Source organism: Pleurodeles waltl, chromosome 9 (assembly GCF_031143425.1).
Source record: "Pleurodeles waltl isolate 20211129_DDA chromosome 9, aPleWal1.hap1.20221129, whole genome shotgun sequence".
In the NCBI taxonomy this organism is placed as follows: domain Eukaryota; kingdom Metazoa; phylum Chordata; class Amphibia; order Caudata; family Salamandridae; genus Pleurodeles; species Pleurodeles waltl.
In genome coordinates this window covers 437,153,967-437,174,304 of record NC_090448.1, presented here as the reverse complement: position 1 = coordinate 437,174,304, position 20,338 = coordinate 437,153,967, and the positions used below count along the sequence as shown (strand labels likewise).

Here is a 20,338-nt window from a genome sequence, read left to right as displayed (position 1 = left end):
CTTAGGTTTGCCTCCCCTCGTTTTCTTTTACCCTTTATGTTGTACTCTGAGATGGGTACTGACCTATCTGGGAGGGGCTGTGCAAGTTCTGGAGGCTGTATAACATTTTCCAGAGTCTCCACAGCGAACTCTTGGGTAGTTAGAGGTGAGATAGCCGGGGCAGGCTGAGAAACGGGTGGATGGAGGGATTGTGCTGGAGTTTGCGGTGGAGCCCCCATGGCTGATGGGGGGGGGCAGTTAGACGGCGCTCCACCATTTCAAATTCCTTTTCTAGTGCCCCAACCGCTTACTGGAGAAAACCATCTAGGGTCTTGTTGTTACCGGCCTTTTCCAGGGGTACCCCCCCTTCCATTTACCCATCTTGACTATTTAGACTCTTTTTATCCAGCCGGAATTTTGACAGTCTTTTCCTGTAGGTGCTTTTCCTCACCTGTTCCCACCCTATTTCCGCCCCACTGGGGCCTTGCTGGAGAGGCTAGAACGACAGAAGGGCACTAATGTGCTGCTCACCTACGGTCGTATGGTGTCCTGGCGATTGCAGTGTGTTCGACCGCTAGTCGCCGGCCTCAGTCTCAAGATGAAAATGGTGTGGCCCAGCCTTCTCTGGTTGCCGACGGGCGCAGGACGGGCCCGCCCTTGGCCCAGGCTTCGCCCGGGCACCGCCCGCGCGCGTCCCGCGATGCGGGAGCGCTGTTGAAGATTTAAAGGGCTCCTGCCCTAGTGGAAACAAATGTTGCCGCCCTCCGTGCGCGTCCCGCGAAGCGGGAGCGCTGTTGAGGATTTAAAGGGCTCCTGCCCTAGTGGAAACAGATGTTGCCGCCTCCAGCCGCCCACCGTGCGCGTCCCGCGAAGCGGGAGCGCTGTTGAAGATTTAAAGGGCTCCTGCCCTAGTGGAAACAAATGTTGCCGCCTCCAGCCGCCTTCCGTGCGTGTTTTTTCAGTATATATTTAATAATTGTATATATTTTATAGTATTATTTAATGTATACTTGTAGGAGGCTGGCCTGGCTTATAGTGGGTACTTGATGGTACTTACACCTTGTGCCAGGTCCAGTTATCCCTTATTAGTAGATTAGTAGTCTTCTAGCAGCTTAGGCTGATAGAGGTAGCTATAGCAGAGCAGCTTAGGCTGAACGAGGAGACATGCAAAGCTCCTACTATACCACTTATATCATATAGCACTATATCATAAGAAACACAATACTCAGAGTTACTAAAAATAAAGATACTTTATTTTAGTGACAATATGCCAAAAGTAACTCAGAGGATATATACTCCCTTAGGAGGTAAGTAAAACACACAAAATATACACACAAACCAAAATCAGGTAAGTAAACAGTTAGAAAAGTAATACAAACACTGTAGAACACAATAGAATGCAATAGGACACAATAGGCCTAGGGGCAACAAACCATATACTCCAAAAGTGGAATGCGAACCACGAAGGGACCCCAGGCCTAGTGTAGTGTGTAGAGGGTCACTGGGAGTGTAAAAAACACTAAGGGTGTCCAAGATACCCCATCCCAAGACCCTGAAAAGTAGGAGTAAAGTTACCCTACTACCCCAGAAACACACTAAAGTCGTGATAGGAGATTCTGAAAAGACCACAACAGACTGCAAAGAACTGAAGATGGATTCCTGGACCTGAGGACCTGTAAAGGAAGGGGACCAAGTCCAAGAGTCACGAAAGTGTCCAGGGGGGCAGGAGCCCACTAAACTCTGGATAAAGGTGTAAAATGTCTGCCTTGGGGTGGAAGAAGCTGAAGATTCTGCAACAACAGAAGATGCCAGGAACTTTTCATTTGCACAGAAAATGTCCCACGGCGTGCTGGAGGAGGCAGAGTTGTTTCTATGCAGAAATACCGCAAACAAGCCTTGCTAGCTGCAAAAGGTCGCGGTTGAAGAAAAAGGGTGTATCCTGGGCCCAGGAAACACCAGGAGGTCGCCACTTGGAAGAGGAGACAGAGGGGGTGCCCAGCAACACAGAGAGCCCATGCAGAAGCAGACAGCGCCCACAGAAGTAATTGAACACAGGTTCAAGAAAACTGAGCATGGCGGTCATCTCAACACTATAAAGGAGGGTTCCACGAAGCCAGAGGTCAACACAGCGAGTTGAGCAATGCAGGATGGAGTTCTAAGGACCTGGGCAGTGCTGTGCATGAAGGATTCCTTGCAAAAGTGCACAGAAGCCCTAGCAGCTGCAGTTCAGTCAGTACACAGGATTACTGTCTAGCATGGGGAGGCAAGCACTTACCGCCACCAAATTTGGACAGATGGACCACTGGACTGTCGGGGTCACTTGGATCAAGCTCCTGTGTTCCAGGGACCACGCTCGTCAAGATGAGAGGGGACCCAGAGGACCGGTGAAGCAGAAGTTTGGTTCCTGTGTTAGTAGGTGGAAGATTCCGTCGACCCACGGGAGATTTCTTCTTGGCTTCCAGTGCAGGGTGAAGGCAGATAGCCCCCAGAGCATTCACCATCAGGAAACAGTTGATAAAGCCAGAAGAAGGGCAGAAGCCTGTCTGTGGGTTGGCAGCAGCGGGTGCTGCAGCGAAGACCCCAGAGATATAGTTTGGCAGTACCCGGGGTCCATGCTGGAGCCCCGGGGATGCATGGGATTGGCACCCCAATACCATATTTGGCATGGGGAAACAATTTCATGCTTTTAGACATGTCACATGGTCATATTCGGAGTTACCATTGTGAAGCTACACTTTGGTATTGACCTATATGTAGTGCACGTGTGTAATAGTGTCCCTGCACTCACAAATTCCGGGGAAATTGCCCTGAAATATGTGGAGGCACCTTGATTAATGCCAGGGTGTCCTCACACTTAGTAACTTTGCACCTAACCTTTACTAAGTAAGGGTTAGACATATAGGTGACTTATAAGTTACTTAAGTGCAGTGTAAAATGGCTGTGAAATAACACAGACGTTATTTCACTCAGGCTGCAGTGGGAGTCCTGTGTTAGAATTGTCTGAGCTCCCTCTGGGTGGCAAAAGAAATGCTGCAGCCCATAGGGATCTCCTGGAACCCCAATACCCTGGGTACCTAGGTACCATATACTAGGGAATTATAAGGGTGTTACAGTGTGCCAATCAGAATTGGTCAAAATGGTCACTAGCCTGCAGTGACAGTTTTAAAGACAGAGAGAGCATAAACACTGATGTTATGGTTAGCAGAGCCTCAGTGACACAGTTAGGCACCACACTGGGAACTTATTCACGCCACAACTATGAGCACTGGGGTCCTGGCTAGCAGGATCCCAGTGAGACAGGCAAAAACAAACAAACATATATGTAAAAATTGGGGGTAACATGCCAGGCAAGATGGTACTTTCTTACAATACTTTCCAATTTTTTAAACTTATTTCACAATTGTTTTACATGTTTAATATTTTGTAAAATGTTTTAATATACTTATTCAACATTTTTACATTTTTTTCCATTCATTTCAATAGGGAGATTGTCTTTCATTAGTTTCATTTATCAGCCATGGTTTTACCGCAACCTTCAATTTGTAGCATGTGTCATTTTTAGTCCATTTTCCGGGATCTAGGATGCAATAAGGTGCTGCTGTTTGTTAGAACAGGTAAATCCTTTTTAAATGTTTTTCAAGGTTTCTATGGTAGAGAGATCTTGGGGGAAGTTAGTCATAGTGTTGATTGTGGGTTTCTTGAACATTTAGGGCCTGATTATGAGTTAGGGAGTCTTTGGACCACCATATCAGAAGCTGTCTGACTGCCGCAAGCTAGACGGTCTGACCACCAGATTATGAACCTGTTGGAAAGCCTGTTCCAAGACCACAGCAGGACCCCGGCCACTGCCAAGTCTCCTGCGACAGCTGCCACAGCGGTCCAGTACGTAGCAGCTGCAGGAGGCTGTACCAGTGTGGTTGCCGCTGTCCAAGCCACAACTTGCTTTTTCAGCAGAGCTGTCAGCGGCTGTGGGAAAGCCATGCAAAGGTCAGTGGAAAGGTAGGAAAAGGGGTCTGGTGTCCGACTGCCAAACTTGTAATTGGGCCCTTAGTTGTATTATTAGTAGTGTTTTTCACTAGTGTGTAGATTAGGGTTTTTGTACTTTTTTAAATAATGTATTATTATGTTATGTTACATTGTGTTATGCTACTTGTTTTATGATGATTAAGTGTAATGCATATGTACTTTTGGAAGTACAATATGTTTTGTAGGTGGGTTTTGTTGTTTACATGTTTTTGTCAAAGAATGTGTTCTATGGACACAGGGAGTTACTGGGTTGCTTTTTTAAGGAAATCACTTTTGGTTTATAGTAAGCCAATATTTTTAACTTCATTTCTGTTTATTTGATTTTCCAGGAGTGTTTTTCTTTTAAACACCTTTACGGGTTTTCTGTGGTTCCTACTTTGGATTGTTTTGAGGGATATCTATTGGATTTATTTTATTTTTACATTTTCCTTGGGCATTTTGAAAAATATTTTTCCTGTTTGTAGTGGATTAATTATTTTTGACTATGTGAATACAGAGAATGATTTGCTGGTACAGAACAGTAAGTCATATTCATTTTATTAAGGTTGGTTGGGAAATGTTATTTTATCGTTTGTTTAAATATTATCTGATTTATATTTGGAAATGCGTGGTTTATGTGTTTTATTTAGATTTAATTTATTTTACGTGATGGATTGAGTTTGTTCTTTTAACTTTTTGGTTGACGAGGTTTACATTTTTCAATTAAATAATTGTCATTTTTTTATTAACTCAGTCTTGTTTAACATTAAAGTTTTAGTTCATTTTTAGACCGAAGTAATAAAATATTATGTTTAATATTTATATAAAAAAGATTGTCATGTTGATTCAAATTTTGTGACAGTTTTATGGTAATTGGTAGGTTAATATTTATTTTATAATATGCTTCTGCCTATTATTTTCACATATTCATTTCCTTTTTTGTTAATGAACATGTTGTCTTTTCATTGCAGCGTGTTGCATATTCTTTTAGTCTGTATGCTAAGTTTAGATGCAATTTGGTTTACACATTGCTCCATTCGTAGTTGTTTGTAGCTTTCCTCTTTTTTAATGCTTCGAAATTTATAGAGTGTAGGTTGGATTCTGCTTGGTGTGGTTTGGAAGGCATTGGGCCATCCTTCCACTTTGTTCTTTGTTTTAACTTCCTGTGTCAAGGTGCTGTCATAGATATTCCACCATGTAATTTGGAATTTGGGTTGGCATCTGTGTCCAGAGGGATCCAGTATGCCAACCCCAATGACTTCAACATAGCCCATAATAATAATATAAATAATAGGAATATTAAGAAATAAATATATATTCACTGAAAAACAAAGGCTACAGGGACATTATAGTTAGGTTCTGAATTTACTTGCACAAAACCAGAGAAATTTAGCAGTTATTAACAATAACTCACACCCTGAGGTAACTATAACTTTTGCCCCCCATAAACAGTTTTTTCTCATTAATAATTTAATTGCAAATGTTGCAGTAACAATATAAAAGATGTGATAGAAGTTGTCATCAATGATGTAATATGTGGAGTAATTAACTATGCATGGCGAAGGCACAAGGTATAGTTATCTTAGGGCGCAAGTTATAGTTACTGTAACCTTTGTTTTTTCAGTGAATGTCCATGTTTTTTTTAGCAAGCACAGACATAAATATAACCAGCACCTAAGGCCAGGCACGGGGCCAACCCTCCTGCATGCACCCACACACAAGCTGTGCATGGCCTTAGGGTGTGCGCAGCATGAGGTTGGATGCAGTAGTCGTTTTTTGCCCCAATTTTTCTCTGGATCCATGGATCCACCAGTAGATCCGTAAGTCCACGGATCCTTGGATCCACCTGTGGATCCACAGATCAGATAAAAAAATAATTGGGCTTTTTTTGCCCATGAGGGGTCCCTAATGAACCCCTGTATATGTCCTACGGCTTAGGATCCCTGTATCCTGACACCTTATGTGTTTTTTCATTCTTGTTTTCCCACCCCGAGCTGATGCGACAAACAAAATGGCAGCTGCAACTTCTCTGTCAGGTTGTGGACAGCCAATCACTGCCTTGCTTTTTCCCCAGACAGATCTGTGGGTCCGGACCCACGGAGGAGCCGCCTCACTATATATCTATATTTTGTAAACTCTAATATCTCAGAAACTACTGAATGGATTTACTTCAACACAAAAAGCATGCTTTCTGGACAAAGAGCTAGCTTTCTGCCAAATTTGGTGTAATTGCCTTTATTGGTTCAAGCTGTAGTCGTGTTCAAACATTTGAAAAATTCCATTGACGTAGAATAGGGAAAAGTGTTTTGGGACCCCCCTTTTTCTCGGCCCCTGCTTGACGGATCACCCCAAAACTTTCAAGACAGCAGCTAAACTGCTATCAAGTTCCTGACTACTTCATTGGATAAATTGCATGAGCATCTGTCTGCAAACTACCAAACCTAATTTCCTGGACCATCTGGTAGTCAGTCCGTCAATTTAATTTTGGATTTTCTATATTTTCCTTAAGAACAACGACTATAAGGTTCTGATGATCATTTTAGATTGATTTAAATTCAATACCCCTATATAATATGGACTCTGTTCAATATTGAAACATCACAAATTTGTGAATGAAGCCACATATTTGTAAATATTTTAAAAACGAGTCCTCGGTGACCCAAATTTTCCTTAAGATCTACAAATGTGTGCATTGTTCAATTAAAAAAAGCTGACTCATTGCATATATGCCACAGATTTTCCACATATTGCAGGCTGGATCACAGAAGATGCCTGAGTAGGAAATGTCTTACTATGGTTGTATGTAGCAAAAATAATATTTTTAAATAAAAAACGTACATCAGCCAAATCGCTCAAATCTGTACTGCAGCATATACTATTTTGAATTTTACCTCTGCAATGTGGTTGGGATTGTATAGCCTAAGAAAACACAACTTAGCATTTACACTAAAACAAATGTCATAAAATAAAGGGGCATCTTGGTTCATAGAGGTAGTGACTAAAAATTCAATTATCTTCCCTATTCTGTCTCCCACAGCACCCTGCAGCAGCCATAACCAGAATTCAACATGACGAACATGCACAATAGCCCATCATTTTATTATCAGCAACCTCATTCAACTGTAAATCTTAACTTACGAAAAGATTTCCAATGTAACAATTCACAGAAACAACACTGTGAAACCTCCAAAGGACAGATGAGAAGAAGGCAAAGTACAGAAACAGAGAGAAAAGAGCATTTTGATATCTAAAACCTTGTATCCCACAACGTTTCCCCTTCTGGAGAATGATCACCAACATAACAACGCCAATCTCCTGGAACTACCAAACCCAACCACAGCGTGAGCAAAACAAGGTAGCATTCACCCATAGTCCAAAAGCAACCCCTCCAAAAGGGATCTAGTTGACTCTGCCTCTAAAAGGATGTATAATTTTCTCTGATGCTTGACCCTCAATCTCACTAGGAGCCCATAGAAGCAGTTAGCTCTCCCTTGACCACCAACAGTCTTAATCGCCAAAGTGTCTGAATGGGGACCTGCAAGAAAAGGAATCTGGCTCAGTATCTCTCTCCCCTCTCCAACCCAGTTGGTCCCTCTTCAAGTCCTCAGGAAAGTCCTTACGCTGTGGTCATTAATGGTTGATTAACCATGTTTGCATTTCCAATGGCAGTTCCTAGTTCTACACTCAGTTTCACCTCCTTATTTGTGGCCAATACAGCTAAGGATTAGATTGACCTGAAGCTCTAGTTGCACATATAGCTTCAGCAGATTTGTGACAGGGCAAAACTTGAAGGCGGTGAGGTCTTCCTCATTAGATTTTGCCCACTTCCTCAGTAAACTTTGCACACGCCTACTTCACAGTGTTGATGTCTTGCTGTGTCAAGAATCCGCTTCACCTTTGTCACAAAGCTAGACATCCCGTCAAATATTTGTTATATTATCTGAACTGTGATTCTGGCTATCACATCTGCATGTAAGATGTTAATGAAATTTAGCAAGGTTTTCTCCCCTACAGAGAGCACTACTCCAACATCAGCGTCCTCCACTCCTTCTTTCTGCTGCTTCCTGCTAGAGGTAGAGCAGGAACCAAAATAATACTTCTTTCTATTTTGTTTATTCTGATCCTTTCAGACACAAGCCACTTCTTTACTTTGAAGGGTTGTTTCTTTGATCTCCGCTTGTCTTAACTTGTCAAAGGCCTGTTCAGTATAGCATCTCAGGGAAGCACACATATCCTGCATGCGTTCTACAATGGGCTGGTCTATATTGTGCCCCAGTGAGAAGAGACACTGTAGGGACCAACCCACCATTGAGGATCAGTACTATTACTAATCTCTGCAGTGACTGACTGCTGCATCTCTGGTTCTTCCACTGCCCTCAGGTAGGTCCTTAACCTCACCTTTCATTTAACTCAACCACTTCAGAGGATTTAAAACCACTGACCACATCCAATCACTACTCTGTGGGGACTGTGAGGATCGGCTTGCCACCATGGTCAACATCATGCTGACTGCACACAGTTGATAGGCCACACCACCTGAGGAAGAGCACTGTCTCTCCTCTTTTTGGATCAGCCCTGGAAAGTGTTCTCCATCATTCCTCCAGGCTCCCTGCTGCTTCCCCCATCCACACAGCTGCTATGATCCACATATGGTTATCACCAGGAGACACAGTGGGCGGATAAGGGATGAAATATCCAAACCCAAGACTAGGCAGCCATCTTGGGCCCTGATCAGTCACAGCCCTCTTTAACCTGTTAATCTTTTAAAAGACAGTCCATCAAAACTCCACTCACTTTCCCCTCCCTCAAGAGGTGCACTAACACAAAAAGACAACACAGAGATGCAAATTACTATAGCAATTCTAAAAAATAAGTGCCCTCCTGGACGGACCAGTTGAAGGGCCTACAGAAAGACCAGAATATACATTCAACTTCTCACCCTTCTCTCCACCTTGATGCCCTCGTCCTCTTATCCTACATCTTAGGTATGACTTTATCTCTATTCATACCCATTTTTTGACTGAAGTTGGTGGTAACTGACTCAGACTGTGCCCTGGGCACAGCTAACCAGGCGCAGGGCCAACGCTCTGAATAAAAAGGTATATGGAAATGAGATATAATTAGAGATGCCGGAGACTAACCCCAAGGGGTTTCAAACTACCTATAAGTCCCTAATATATAATAGGGCAGGGAGGTTTAGAGGTCCAGTAGATTTCCTGTACTGGAATGTGCACTGCTCTGTTGCCTGCTGTCATGTTTAAGACAGCTCTGCTTTGCAGTCTGTCTTTAAAAGTAAAATGTAAGCAAACTCGACTTTGGAATTAGTGGAAATCTACCTTATTTTTACATATGTCACATCTAAGGGTTTCCCTAGGTGCCCGAGGTTTGGTTGCTGTGTAGCTATAAGCAGGGATATTATAAAAGATGTTTTACATGCCCTTTTGGGAGAAAAACTGTCCGTTTCATTTTTCCCCATTGTAGATGCTAAGCTCCATTGGCTAGCATTGGAATATTTTATTTAAGAATCAATATTGCTTGGAAGGAGCTACAAATGTCATTTGAAGACTTAAAAGATTGTAATGAGAAATCCAACTCCTTGACACTGTTGTACCTAGTACAGAAGAAAGGTTATAGGAATTTATTTTCTGCAAGCCTAAATCTAGCCTTCTAGCAGCCTCTCCTGATTGGTCTCCCTTAACAGGCTTAGCCAAGCTGCTTTGTTGAGGTGATAAATGGTCTGCACAGAGCAGAGATTGACTGATAGTTGGAGCTCTGCATCTGCAATGAGCAGATCAAAAAGGGGGTTGGGTACATCAAACTGGGCTTCAAAGAGAGCAGAACAGTAAGGGATGCCAGCCAGGCCTACACCCTCTTCCTTTACGCTCCTGCCGGATGGCAGACCAATGAATGGAATTCCCAGAAGGTCTGGAGAGGGGTGTTAGTGGAAATGAGCCACACCAGTAGGTTGGTTTAGCCAGGTCTTTGTCTCCTGGAGAGGAATACCCCATCCTGAAAGTTAAAGTGCAGTGCTTATGGGACAAGAATATGCTGCACTTTGAAAGAAGCTGTCTTGTTTTTGGGTGGCAGTCTCTACCTCATTGGACAGGGGTGTCCCTCGCTTGTCACCCCAAATCATTGACTACATATGTGAAAGCTGCATAACAAGTCAGATTCACTGCCTGAAACTACAAGGAGAAGAAGGACTGCCCTGCTGGAACTCTGGTCGGCACCCCAAAGGATTGCACTCTAGAGGACTGCTCCTGCTGTACACTGGGAACTACAGTCCTAAGGATTTTGCCTTTCTTCCAAAAGGATCAAGGAGAAGACTCCCTGAAAGTAACAGGTTAACAGAGCTTCCCTGCACCATCTCCCTCAAGAAGCCCCTAGCCTGGAATGCATCCAGTGGCCTTTTTAGGATTTGGCAAGGTGCATTGTGGGAACTGTAGTTGTAAAGTTCAAAGGACCATCTCAGAGCTTCTAGACCCTTGGATTTGTGTTTTGGACACCTTGAACCATCATGGGGACTTTAAGGAAGAAGTTCCAGAAGTTTGGGGAAGTCTGGAGCAACTTTGGGAAAAAGCTCTATAAGTGGACTGACCCGACATCAAGAATCAAGCTGAATACCTTCAACTGCAGCCTGGCACGGATTGCAGGTTCATCCCACTAGAAGTTCCGGAGCTCCAGACTTCCAGGATTTAACTGGACCTCACGGAGGAGCAAACCAATGATGTTGCATTGAAATCAACCTGCACGAGGGGACTACACGACGTTGAGAGAAAATCTTCCAGACAGGTTTCTAAGTCCAAAGGTACAATTTTGACCGGGCCCTCCTGCTTAGTGTATCCAGTCAGAGCTCCATTGTGGTCAGCCTCAAACTTTAAATTTGTACCGGTCAAGCAAGATCAGATGTCCCAAGTTGGCGCTATAGGTTTTTAAGCACTAGAAAGTGTTTAATCTTTAAAAATTCATACCTTCTGTTCCCTATATGGGATTTTTGTCTTTTTTATGTCATTTTAAAGATAGAAATATTTCTTATTTTTATAAATTAGTGTGGGATTTTTATTGTGTGTTGTGTCTCACTTATTTAATGTATTGGTGTTTTTAAATGCTTTGCATACCTGTATCCTGAATTTAGCCTGCCTGCTCACAGTCAGCTACCAAGGGTTTAGCCAGGGGCTATGGTATTGATACCTTGACCGGAACTTTATATTGCGTTGGTGGCCTCATTGCTAGTGGTAGGTGCATACTTACCCCTGCTAATAATCCACCTTCCAACAGACTGGCATACTTCCCAATTATGGATTCAGTAGCTTCTGACCATCCCGATTTCTACTTTCAGATAGATAATGTTTAGACAAATAATGCCTACTCCTCAAGCGACATAGCTTAATTGTATATTGCCTAAACCTCGTAAAATACAGAATACAATGCACCAGGACGCACATGAGAATATTGCAAACTTTATCGAATGAACCAATCTGAGTTCAAATAAAATTAAAGTTTGTAGCATCTTCGGTGATGTACCGAAGAATATTTAACCATTTTCTCCAAAATCAAATGAATAAATGTTTTTAAAAGATAGGAAGCAATTGTATTTAGACTCCAGATGGTTATAGCACTTTTCTTGCTATTCACCTCAGAGGATTCAATGAGTCTTATCTCTTTGCCACAGTGTCATTTTTTCTACATAAGGATTTGTGATGCGCAAATAATTGCATCATTTGTATTTATTTCCATTTGCAAAAAAGCATCAAATACAAAAACCAAACCGTCCTTAAAAGTTAAAAGCGCTGGCAACACAGAATGCAAAGTTACATAAAAAGTAATATGGGCAATAAATCCAAATGACAAGTTAACAGTCAATTAAAAATGTACAACATAAAAAGTCATCAAAGATATCTGGCTCTTCCTTACAACCCATTAACCATCCTGCTTCTCAGTTTGTCTTTGAAAAATGTAAGTTTAAAGGAATTTTTCTATTCGCAGTAGAGGGACTCTAGCTGGTGTTACCTCTTTTTGCCTGGTTTTATGTAGCAAATATGCTTTATAAAAGTTCAATGTTTGCTAAACAAACATTTAAAAAAAATCTTACTTGTTGGAAACGGGAACATTCAATCACAGTATTATGAATGTTCTTCGTATTTAATTTACCTGCTATTTTTGGATATTTCATCAAAATCAAGAATCCATATCTCAGGGTGGTGCTGACAGTTTCTGTCCCGCCAAACAGCAAATTCTGCATGCTCATTAACAAGGCCAAGTCATAAAATGCAGTTGAGGGGTTATCCTTTTCCTGAAAATGAAACACAGGATTTAATAGTACAGGAATAGCTTTCATACTACTTTGATAAACATTCTTTTTAATCTTGCCTTGGAATAAGCTTCCCCATATCAAGAGTCGGTGGATTTTGCTCTCATGTAGGGGTGAGGCGTAAGTAAACTCTGCTCTGCCGGCAGACTTTGCAAAGTTTTGCTAACTCTCCCACTCCGTGCTCCAATTTGAGCAAGACTTTTGGTTTACTGCCCACCCCTTTTTATACCAATTAATGCAATTAATCACAAGCAAACAATATTATTTTAGTTAGGGTTTTCATTCTTTTGTATCCTATAAAGAAGCTTATTAGCACCAAAAGCAAGCTGCAAATTTATTGAATATGTATTTTAAGAGATGTGCCCATACCGTACACATTTTGCGCTGCTGCTTTTCCTGCACACACTCTGTACAGTCTTCGGAGGCAGCGCGCAGAGTAGGGACTAAAGGGGGTGAAGTGTAATATTCGGTAGTTGCTGAAAAAGGGACGGATGGAGCGCTAAATGTTAGTTGTTATGATTGTGACTTAAGTATAAACTAAATGGCTTTCAGCAGCAGGACTCAGATCGGACCTGCTGCAATGATAGTGCCACACAAACTGAAGTGTCTACTCACCTGTAGTGCTGATGGGTCACCGTTTTTAGGGTCGAGCCTGCGTCGCATGCACTTGCGCATGTGTTTCGCTTGCAAGACGCTTTAGGAGTTAGAAAAGGGCTCGGAGCCCTGTCCACGTCACGTCAGTGTCTTTCATTGGTTCGTGGGCTTGCCTGTTAAAATCTGCTTCCTTTCATTAGTGGAAGGCACGCATACGTCATGCCTTTTCCGATGGTTAGCCCTCCTCCAGCACAGCAACCAAGTACGGAAAACATGCGAGGCTCGCTGTTTTCCGTCCGGTTAGTGCAGAGGTCTTCAAAGTGGGGGGCGGGCCCCCTTAGGGAGGGGCCTCACGTGATCCGAGAGGGGGAGCGCCAGACTCTGCCCAAAAGAAGCGTTATACAGATAACAGTGCTTTGTTTTGAGCAGAAACATCATACTGCATTTTTTAAAAGGTAACAATACTGAACTGCAATGTTTAAATAAGTCTAGACATATTTAAACATTGCCATCTTTATAAAATAATTGTGAAAAATTCTGAGGGGGGTCCATTGATTTTTATTTTTCATCTGGGGGGGCGCAGCATTAAGAAGTTTAAAGACCACTGGGTTAGTGAACTACTTTTTATCTTTTGTTCACAGCGCGACCTCGATTGGCAGAAGTCGAGCCCTTTCCATTACATCGACTATGTTACATAGTTAATTGCACTTTTGCCGGTTACTTAGATATTTGCACTTTTGCCGATAGGTTTCACAACGAGTGAACTGTAGCAGCGCGATCGCGCAGTTTTTTTCCATTCAATGTGGTAAAAAAAATCCGGTAGGGAGTTTACAACTGCTAATAGCTGTAACTCGTTTCTTCTGTGAGTCTCCTTCACACTTATGCTCATCGCGGCGCTTAGAATCAGATCCCACCGCCTTCTGTCCCCACCGCCCCTCGGCCGTCCCTCAGTTTCCTGTTCGTGCCATCCCCACAAACCCTCCTACCGCATTCCTTGTGTTTTTTCCCCTGTAAATTGTGTGCTTTTTCACCACCTCCCTACAGGATTGGTTAGTGTTTTAGTGCAGCAAACTTATGCATTAGGGACCACTGAGCTGTTTGTTCTGGGCCTTTTATTGGACTGCTTGTGAACGTAATTGCTTTCGGAAGTCTGCTGCATGTTTTCCTCGCTTATTTAATTGAAGCTATGCTCTCTGGCTCGGCTCTTCAGAGGCTGAGGTTTCATTTTTCCTCAGCAATTTGGTTCCTCTTAGGGCCAGTCACAGGCTCTGACATGTTTTCCTTGGATAAGATGGTTTTAGGGGCTGCTGGGTCCTGCTTCCTTGTGGTGGTCTTTTGTTTGCACCCACGAAGATGTCTGCGAAAATCTTTGTTGCTTTATTCCCCTAAAGACTTTGAGAAAAGCTGTAATCAAAGCACAAGAGTAGGAAAACACCTAATCGATTTAACTGACGGTGTGACCATATCTGTTGAGGGATCATAAGTGGTGCTTTAATTGCCCAGGTACTACTAGTTACTCAGTACCTGCACTTCTTTCATTTGTAAGGAATAGCAGCAGTGCTCCTGTGCTTTTAATCAGGGCACATCCACGTTTCTCAGCAACAAACAGGTGTTTCGGAAAAGGAGTACCTGCTTTTCTATATTTCTATTTCAAGCACTTCCCAGAACTACGAAATTTGTAAAGTGGAAGCTGTCCTTAAGGGAAAAAATGCACTCTGTGTGTGTGGTGCCTGCATGGATATGAGAGAGTGGGCATCAATCTTATGTACTGGTGATGCTTCCGCTCATGGCCCTTTTTCAATACGCTGTTTTTCAGGCACTTTGCAGAAGCTGAAGTCTGCTGCCCTTGGAGGCATGCTCCCTCACTTCAGCCTCACCCATCTGGAAGGATATTCAGAGGAAGTCTGCCTCTTGAATATTAATTAAATATAATTTCTGCAAATCCGTGTAAACTGCTTCTTTATATTGCTCTAGATTAGTGCATCAGGTAAAACAAAAAAAAGTGGCCATCACATGGCAGATCCTGTGCAAAGACAGAACTGCGCTGCAGCCCTGCCAGTTGTGCTTTTGCCTCTACAGTGTTGTAGAAGTGTGTTTTATCAGGGAAATTATTATTATGATTATTATTAATAGTATCATTATTATTATTATTATTAGGGTGGTGAAAGTGTTATTCTATTGGAATTAGCATGGCAGATTTAAATTAGGATGCTAAATGGCAACATTTTCCATTTTTCACTGTAGATAGATGAAGAAGTTGGCAGTGCTTTAATTACAGGCAGGGCCACGGGAATGGGGTGGCAGGAAAATACCTTATTATGATGCAGGGTTAACCATTTTATATGGCAAGAAAAGTCCAGTTATGAATGTACAACGTCAGTAGCTCTCACTCAGTTAACAACATTTGGATAGCTAGTGTGTGAATCTTAATTCAATAAGAAAGAAGTTGTGATGTACAAATATAAGGGCCTTTGTGAATATAAGTCAGGCGTTGCACTAATTGGCTCAAAGGATTTCTGTGAACACTAGGGTCCTCACTTGCAAGGCCTTTAGTGCAGGGCAGCGCAGCAAGTGCCTTGCTGCACTGCCCTGCACCACCGGGAAAGGGCAGAAATATGCTGTATCTACAAGATACGGCGCATTTCTGTCCTTTGCCCCTGCGTTCCTCCTGCACACAAATTGCTGCCATGCACCAACGCAGGCACCCTTGCACCATGGTGCAAGGGTGGCTGTGTGGTGGGGATGATTGAAGGCACACCTTCCTGCACAAAAGCAATCATAAGGGGTATTTTCCACTTTCTATGTGTGCTGCAGAATGCAGCACACATAGAAAGAGAAAAAATCAGGGAGAAATAGAGATATTTCTCCCCGTTGAGTCACTCTTATGCTACCCCTGAGGGGATGTAGGATTCTGGCAGATTCCTAGACTTGTAAATCTGGGAATGCGTCAGATTCCTTTGGGTTCTATGGGTGTTGTGTGGGAAAACCTCAAGCAACACCCATGGAATGTCCCTTTAGTAGGAGGCTGGCCTGGCTTATAGTGGGAACCTGATGGTACTTACACCTTGTGCCAGGTCCAGTTATCCCTTATTAGTAGATTAGTATTGTTCTAGCAGCTTAGGCTGATAGAGGTAGCTATAGCAGAGCATCTTAGGCTGAACTAGGAGACATGCAAAGTTCCTACTATACCACTTATATCATATAGCACTATATCATGAGAATCACAATGCTCAGTGTTACTAAAAATAAAGGTACTTTATTTTAGTGACAATGTGCCAAAAATATCTCAGAGGATTTACTCCCTTAGGAGGTAAGTAAAATACACAAAATATACACACAAACCAAAATCAGGTAAGTAAACAGTTAGAAAAGTAGTGCAAACACTGTAGAATGCAATAGACCTAGGTGCAACACAAACCATATACTAAGAAAGTGGAATGCGAACCACTTAGGGACGCCAGGCCTAGTGTAGTGTGTAGGGGGTCACTGGGAGTGTTAGAAAACACTAAGGGTGTCCAAGATACCCCACCCCATGACCCTGAAAAGTAGGAGTAAATTTACCCTACTTCTCCAGAAACACACTTAAGTCGAGATAGGAGATTCTGCAAAGGCAACAACTGACTGCAAAGCACTGAAGATGGATTCCTGGACCTGAGGACCTGCAAAGGAAGGGAACCAAGTCCAAAAGTCACGCAAGTGTCCAGGGGGGCAGGAGCCCACTAAACCTCGGATGAAGGTGCAAAATGGCTGCCTCCGGGTGGAAGAAGCTGAAGATTCTGCAACAACGGAAGATGCCAGGAACTTCTTTGCACAGAAGATGTCCAATGGTGTGCTAGAGGAAGCAGAGTTGTTTCCACACAGAAAGATCGCAAACAAGCCTTGCTAGTTACAAAGGTTAGGGTTAAAGAAAATGGGTGCTGGCCGGGCCCAGGAAGTACCAGGAGGTCGCCCCTTTGAAGAAGAGACAGAGAATGCACTCATCAAGACAGAGAGCCCATGCAGAAGCAGGCAGCATCCGCAGAAGCACTTGAACAGGTGTTCAAGAAATCTGAGCATGGCGGTCATCTCAACACGACAAAGGAGGGTCCCAAGAAGCCGGCGGTCAACTCAGCGAGTTGAGCAATGCAGGACGGAGTGCTGGGGACCTGGGCTGTGCTGTGCATGAAGGATTCCTAGCAAAAGTGCACAAAAGCCCTAGCAGCTGCAGTTCATGCAGTACATAGGATTACGGTCTGGTGTGGGGAGGCAAGGACTTACCTCCACCAAATTTGGACAGAAGGACTACTGGACTGTCGGGGTCACTTGGATCAAGCTCCTGTGTTCCAGGGACCACGCTTGTCAAGATGAGAGGGGACCCAGAGGACTGGTCATGCAGAAATTTGGTGCCTGCGTTAGCAGGGGGAAGATTCCGTCGACCCATGGGTGATTCCTTCAGGGCTTCCAGGGCAGGGTGAAGGCAGACAGCCCTCAGAGCATGCACCACCAGGAAACAGTCAAGAAAGCCAGCAGGATTAGGCCCTACAATGTTGCTGGTAGTCGTCTTGCTACTTTGTTGTGGTTTTGCAGGCATCCTGGAGAAAGTCAGCGATCGATATTTGGCAGAAGTTGAAGAGAGAGATGAAGAGGAACTCTGGTGAGCTCTTGCATTCGTTATCTGAAGAGAAACCCACAGGAGAGACCCTAAATAGCCCTCAGAGGAGGATTGGCCACCTACCCAGCTAAGCACCTATCAGGAGGGGTCACTGACGTCACCTGCTGACACTGGCCACTCAAAGGCCTCCATTGTGCCCTCACACCTGTGCTTTCAAGATGGCAGAGGTCTGAAACACACTAGAGGAACTCTGGGCACCAGCCCTGGGGTGGTGATTGGCAGGGGAATGGTCACTCCCCTTTCCTTTGTCCAGTTTCGCACCAGAGCAGGGGCTGGGGGATCCCTCAACCGGTGTAGACTGATTTATGCAAGGAGGGCACCATCTGTGCCCTTCAAAGCATTCTCAGAGGCCCAGAGAGGCTTCTCCTCTCAGTCCCTTAACACCTATTTCAAAAGGGAGAGGGTGTAACACCCTCTCTCAGAGGAAATCCTTTGTTATGCCTTCCTGGGACTGGGCTGCCCAGACCCCAGGAAGGCAGAATCCTGTCTGTGGGTTGGCAGCAGTGGTAGCTGCAGTGAAAACCCCAGAGAGCTAGTTTGGCAGTACCGGGGGTCCATGCTGGAGCCCCGGGGAGACATGGGATTGGCACCCCAATACCAGATTTGGCATGGGGGGACAATTCCATGACCTTAATATGTTACATGGCCATATTCAGAGTTACCATTGTGAAGTGCACCCGTGTAATGGTGTCCCCACACTCACAAAGTCTGGGAAATTGCCCTGAACAATGTGATCTCACACTTAGTAACTTTGCACCTAGCCTTCACTAAGTGAGGGTTAGACACATAGGTGACTTATAAGTTACTTAAGTGCAGTGGAAAATGGCTGTGAAATAACGTGGATGGTATTTCACTCAGGCTGCAGTGACAGTCCTGTGTAAGAATTGTCTGAGCTCCCTATGGGTGGCAAAAGAAATGCTGCAGCCCATAGGGATCTCCTGGAACCCCAATACCATGGGTACCTAGGTACCATAGACTAGGGAATTATTAAGGTGTTCCAGAGTGCCAATCAGAATTGGTAAAAATGGTCACTAGCCTGCTGTGACAATTTTAAAGACAGAGAGAGCATAAGCACTGAGATTCTGGTTAGCAGAGTCTCAGTGACACAGTTAGGCACCAGACAGGGAACACATTTAGGCCACAAACTATGAGCACTGGGGTCCTGGCTAGCCAGATCCCAGTGAGACAGGCAAAATCAAACTGACACTCAAGTTAAAATGGGGGTAACATGCCAGGCAAGATGGTACTTTCCTTCACCTTTCACGCAGTGTATTGCAGAAACGTGGTCTATATTTGCAAGGCCATGTGTGGCTTTGTGTGGCGTGGTAAATATGGGCTGGCCCAATGAAAGAGACAGGAGCCAATGTGACTACTGGGAAGTGTCACCTGGTGTCTAAAGAGCAGGTAGTTCCCTGTGTACTTCACTAAGTAGTTGCAGTAGATAATTCAGAGTGCCTCTTAAAAGTGGTGCAGGTTTCCTTTGAGTGTGGGGGGTCTCAGGTTCCTTGAGAGTAGCTGTGAGTCCAACCAGGCCTGCTGACTGTCTGCTAGGCAATATCCTGGAGGATTCCCCTTGGAGTGAGGTGAAACACCGGTCTCACTTGGAGATGTTGGGTCTGCCTGGGTGGGTGTGTGTGACCACCAGGTATACTGCAGCCCGTCAGGGTTATCAGGAAGCCCTGAAGCCTGAAAGAATGGCCCAGGTGCCTGCCAGAAAGGGGAAGGGCAAGGAGGGCTTGAAACCCACCCAAGGAGTTCCCACAGTCTGGGAGGAGGCTGACCCTGGGGGGGGAAGCCCTGGTTCCTACAGGGGAACAAGTGGCTGAATTGGGGGAGGTGCTGAAGAGGTGAGTAGTGGGTACCTTTGGTACTTACACCTTATAACAGGTCAAGTTATCCAATACTAGTGAAGTGTAGGTGGTGTCTAGAAGTCAGGCTTTCTAGAGGTAGCTGTGGATGAGCAGCCAAGGCTTATCTAGGAGACATGAAAAGCTCATGCAATGCCACTGTAGTCACACAGAACTCACACACATGAAGGAAAATACTCAGTGTTACAAAAATAAAGGTACTTTATTTTGGTGACACAAATACTAAAAATACCATAGAGACTATACTCCTTTAGAAGGTAAGTAATACACAAATTTTATGCACTAGTATGCAGAAATAGGCATAAAAACAGTTAGAATACAGTGCAATTAGTGAAAATCACAATAGATAGAAATGGGCTTAGGGGGAGCACAAAAGGGGGAGCACAAAACATATACTAAGAAAGTGGAATGCGAAAGTCAGTCTCCCACCTAGCAAGTGTAGTGTGTAGAGGGGAGCTGGGAGTACTAGAAAACCCCAAAGTTAAGTACCAGAACCCACCTCATTGACCAGAAAAGCAGGAGTAAAGCAGGAGTAAATCGCAGTAACTTTCCAAGAACACACACAGAAACGAGAAGAATAACTATGCAAAACTCAAAAGAGACTGCAAGACACCAACAGTGGATTCCTGGAAAAGAAGATCTGTGGAAGAAGGGGACCAAGTCCAAGAAGCACAGAAGAGTCCAGGAAGAGGAGCCTCAGCTAGCCTGGATGAAGGTGCAAAAGGAGAGAACCACCAATGATGAAGAAAAGTCAGCACTGCACCCAAAAAGACGAAGTCGGGTTCCTGGAGGATGAAACTGATGTCCCATGCCAGATGGAGGATTGCAGTTGAGTTTGCGTCGTTGGAGTCTGCCAACAAGCCTTGGCACATGCAAAGCTTGTGGTTAACGAAAAATGGTGCTGTCCGGGACCAGGAAGGACCAGGTGGA

The 20,338-nt window shown here is 44.0% G+C and overlaps 1 protein-coding gene across 1 annotated transcript in view; it reads right to left on the bottom strand.

Moving 5' to 3' along the window:
* Window positions 1-20,338, bottom strand: part of LOC138259482 (cytochrome P450 2F2-like) — a 612,238-nt gene that overhangs the window by 206,233 nt on the left and 385,667 nt on the right. The window contains exon 7 of the mRNA XM_069207252.1: window positions 12,136-12,277. Coding sequence (XP_069063353.1) covers window positions 12,136-12,277 — 142 coding nt within the window. The remainder of the gene's footprint in view (window positions 1-12,135; window positions 12,278-20,338) is intronic.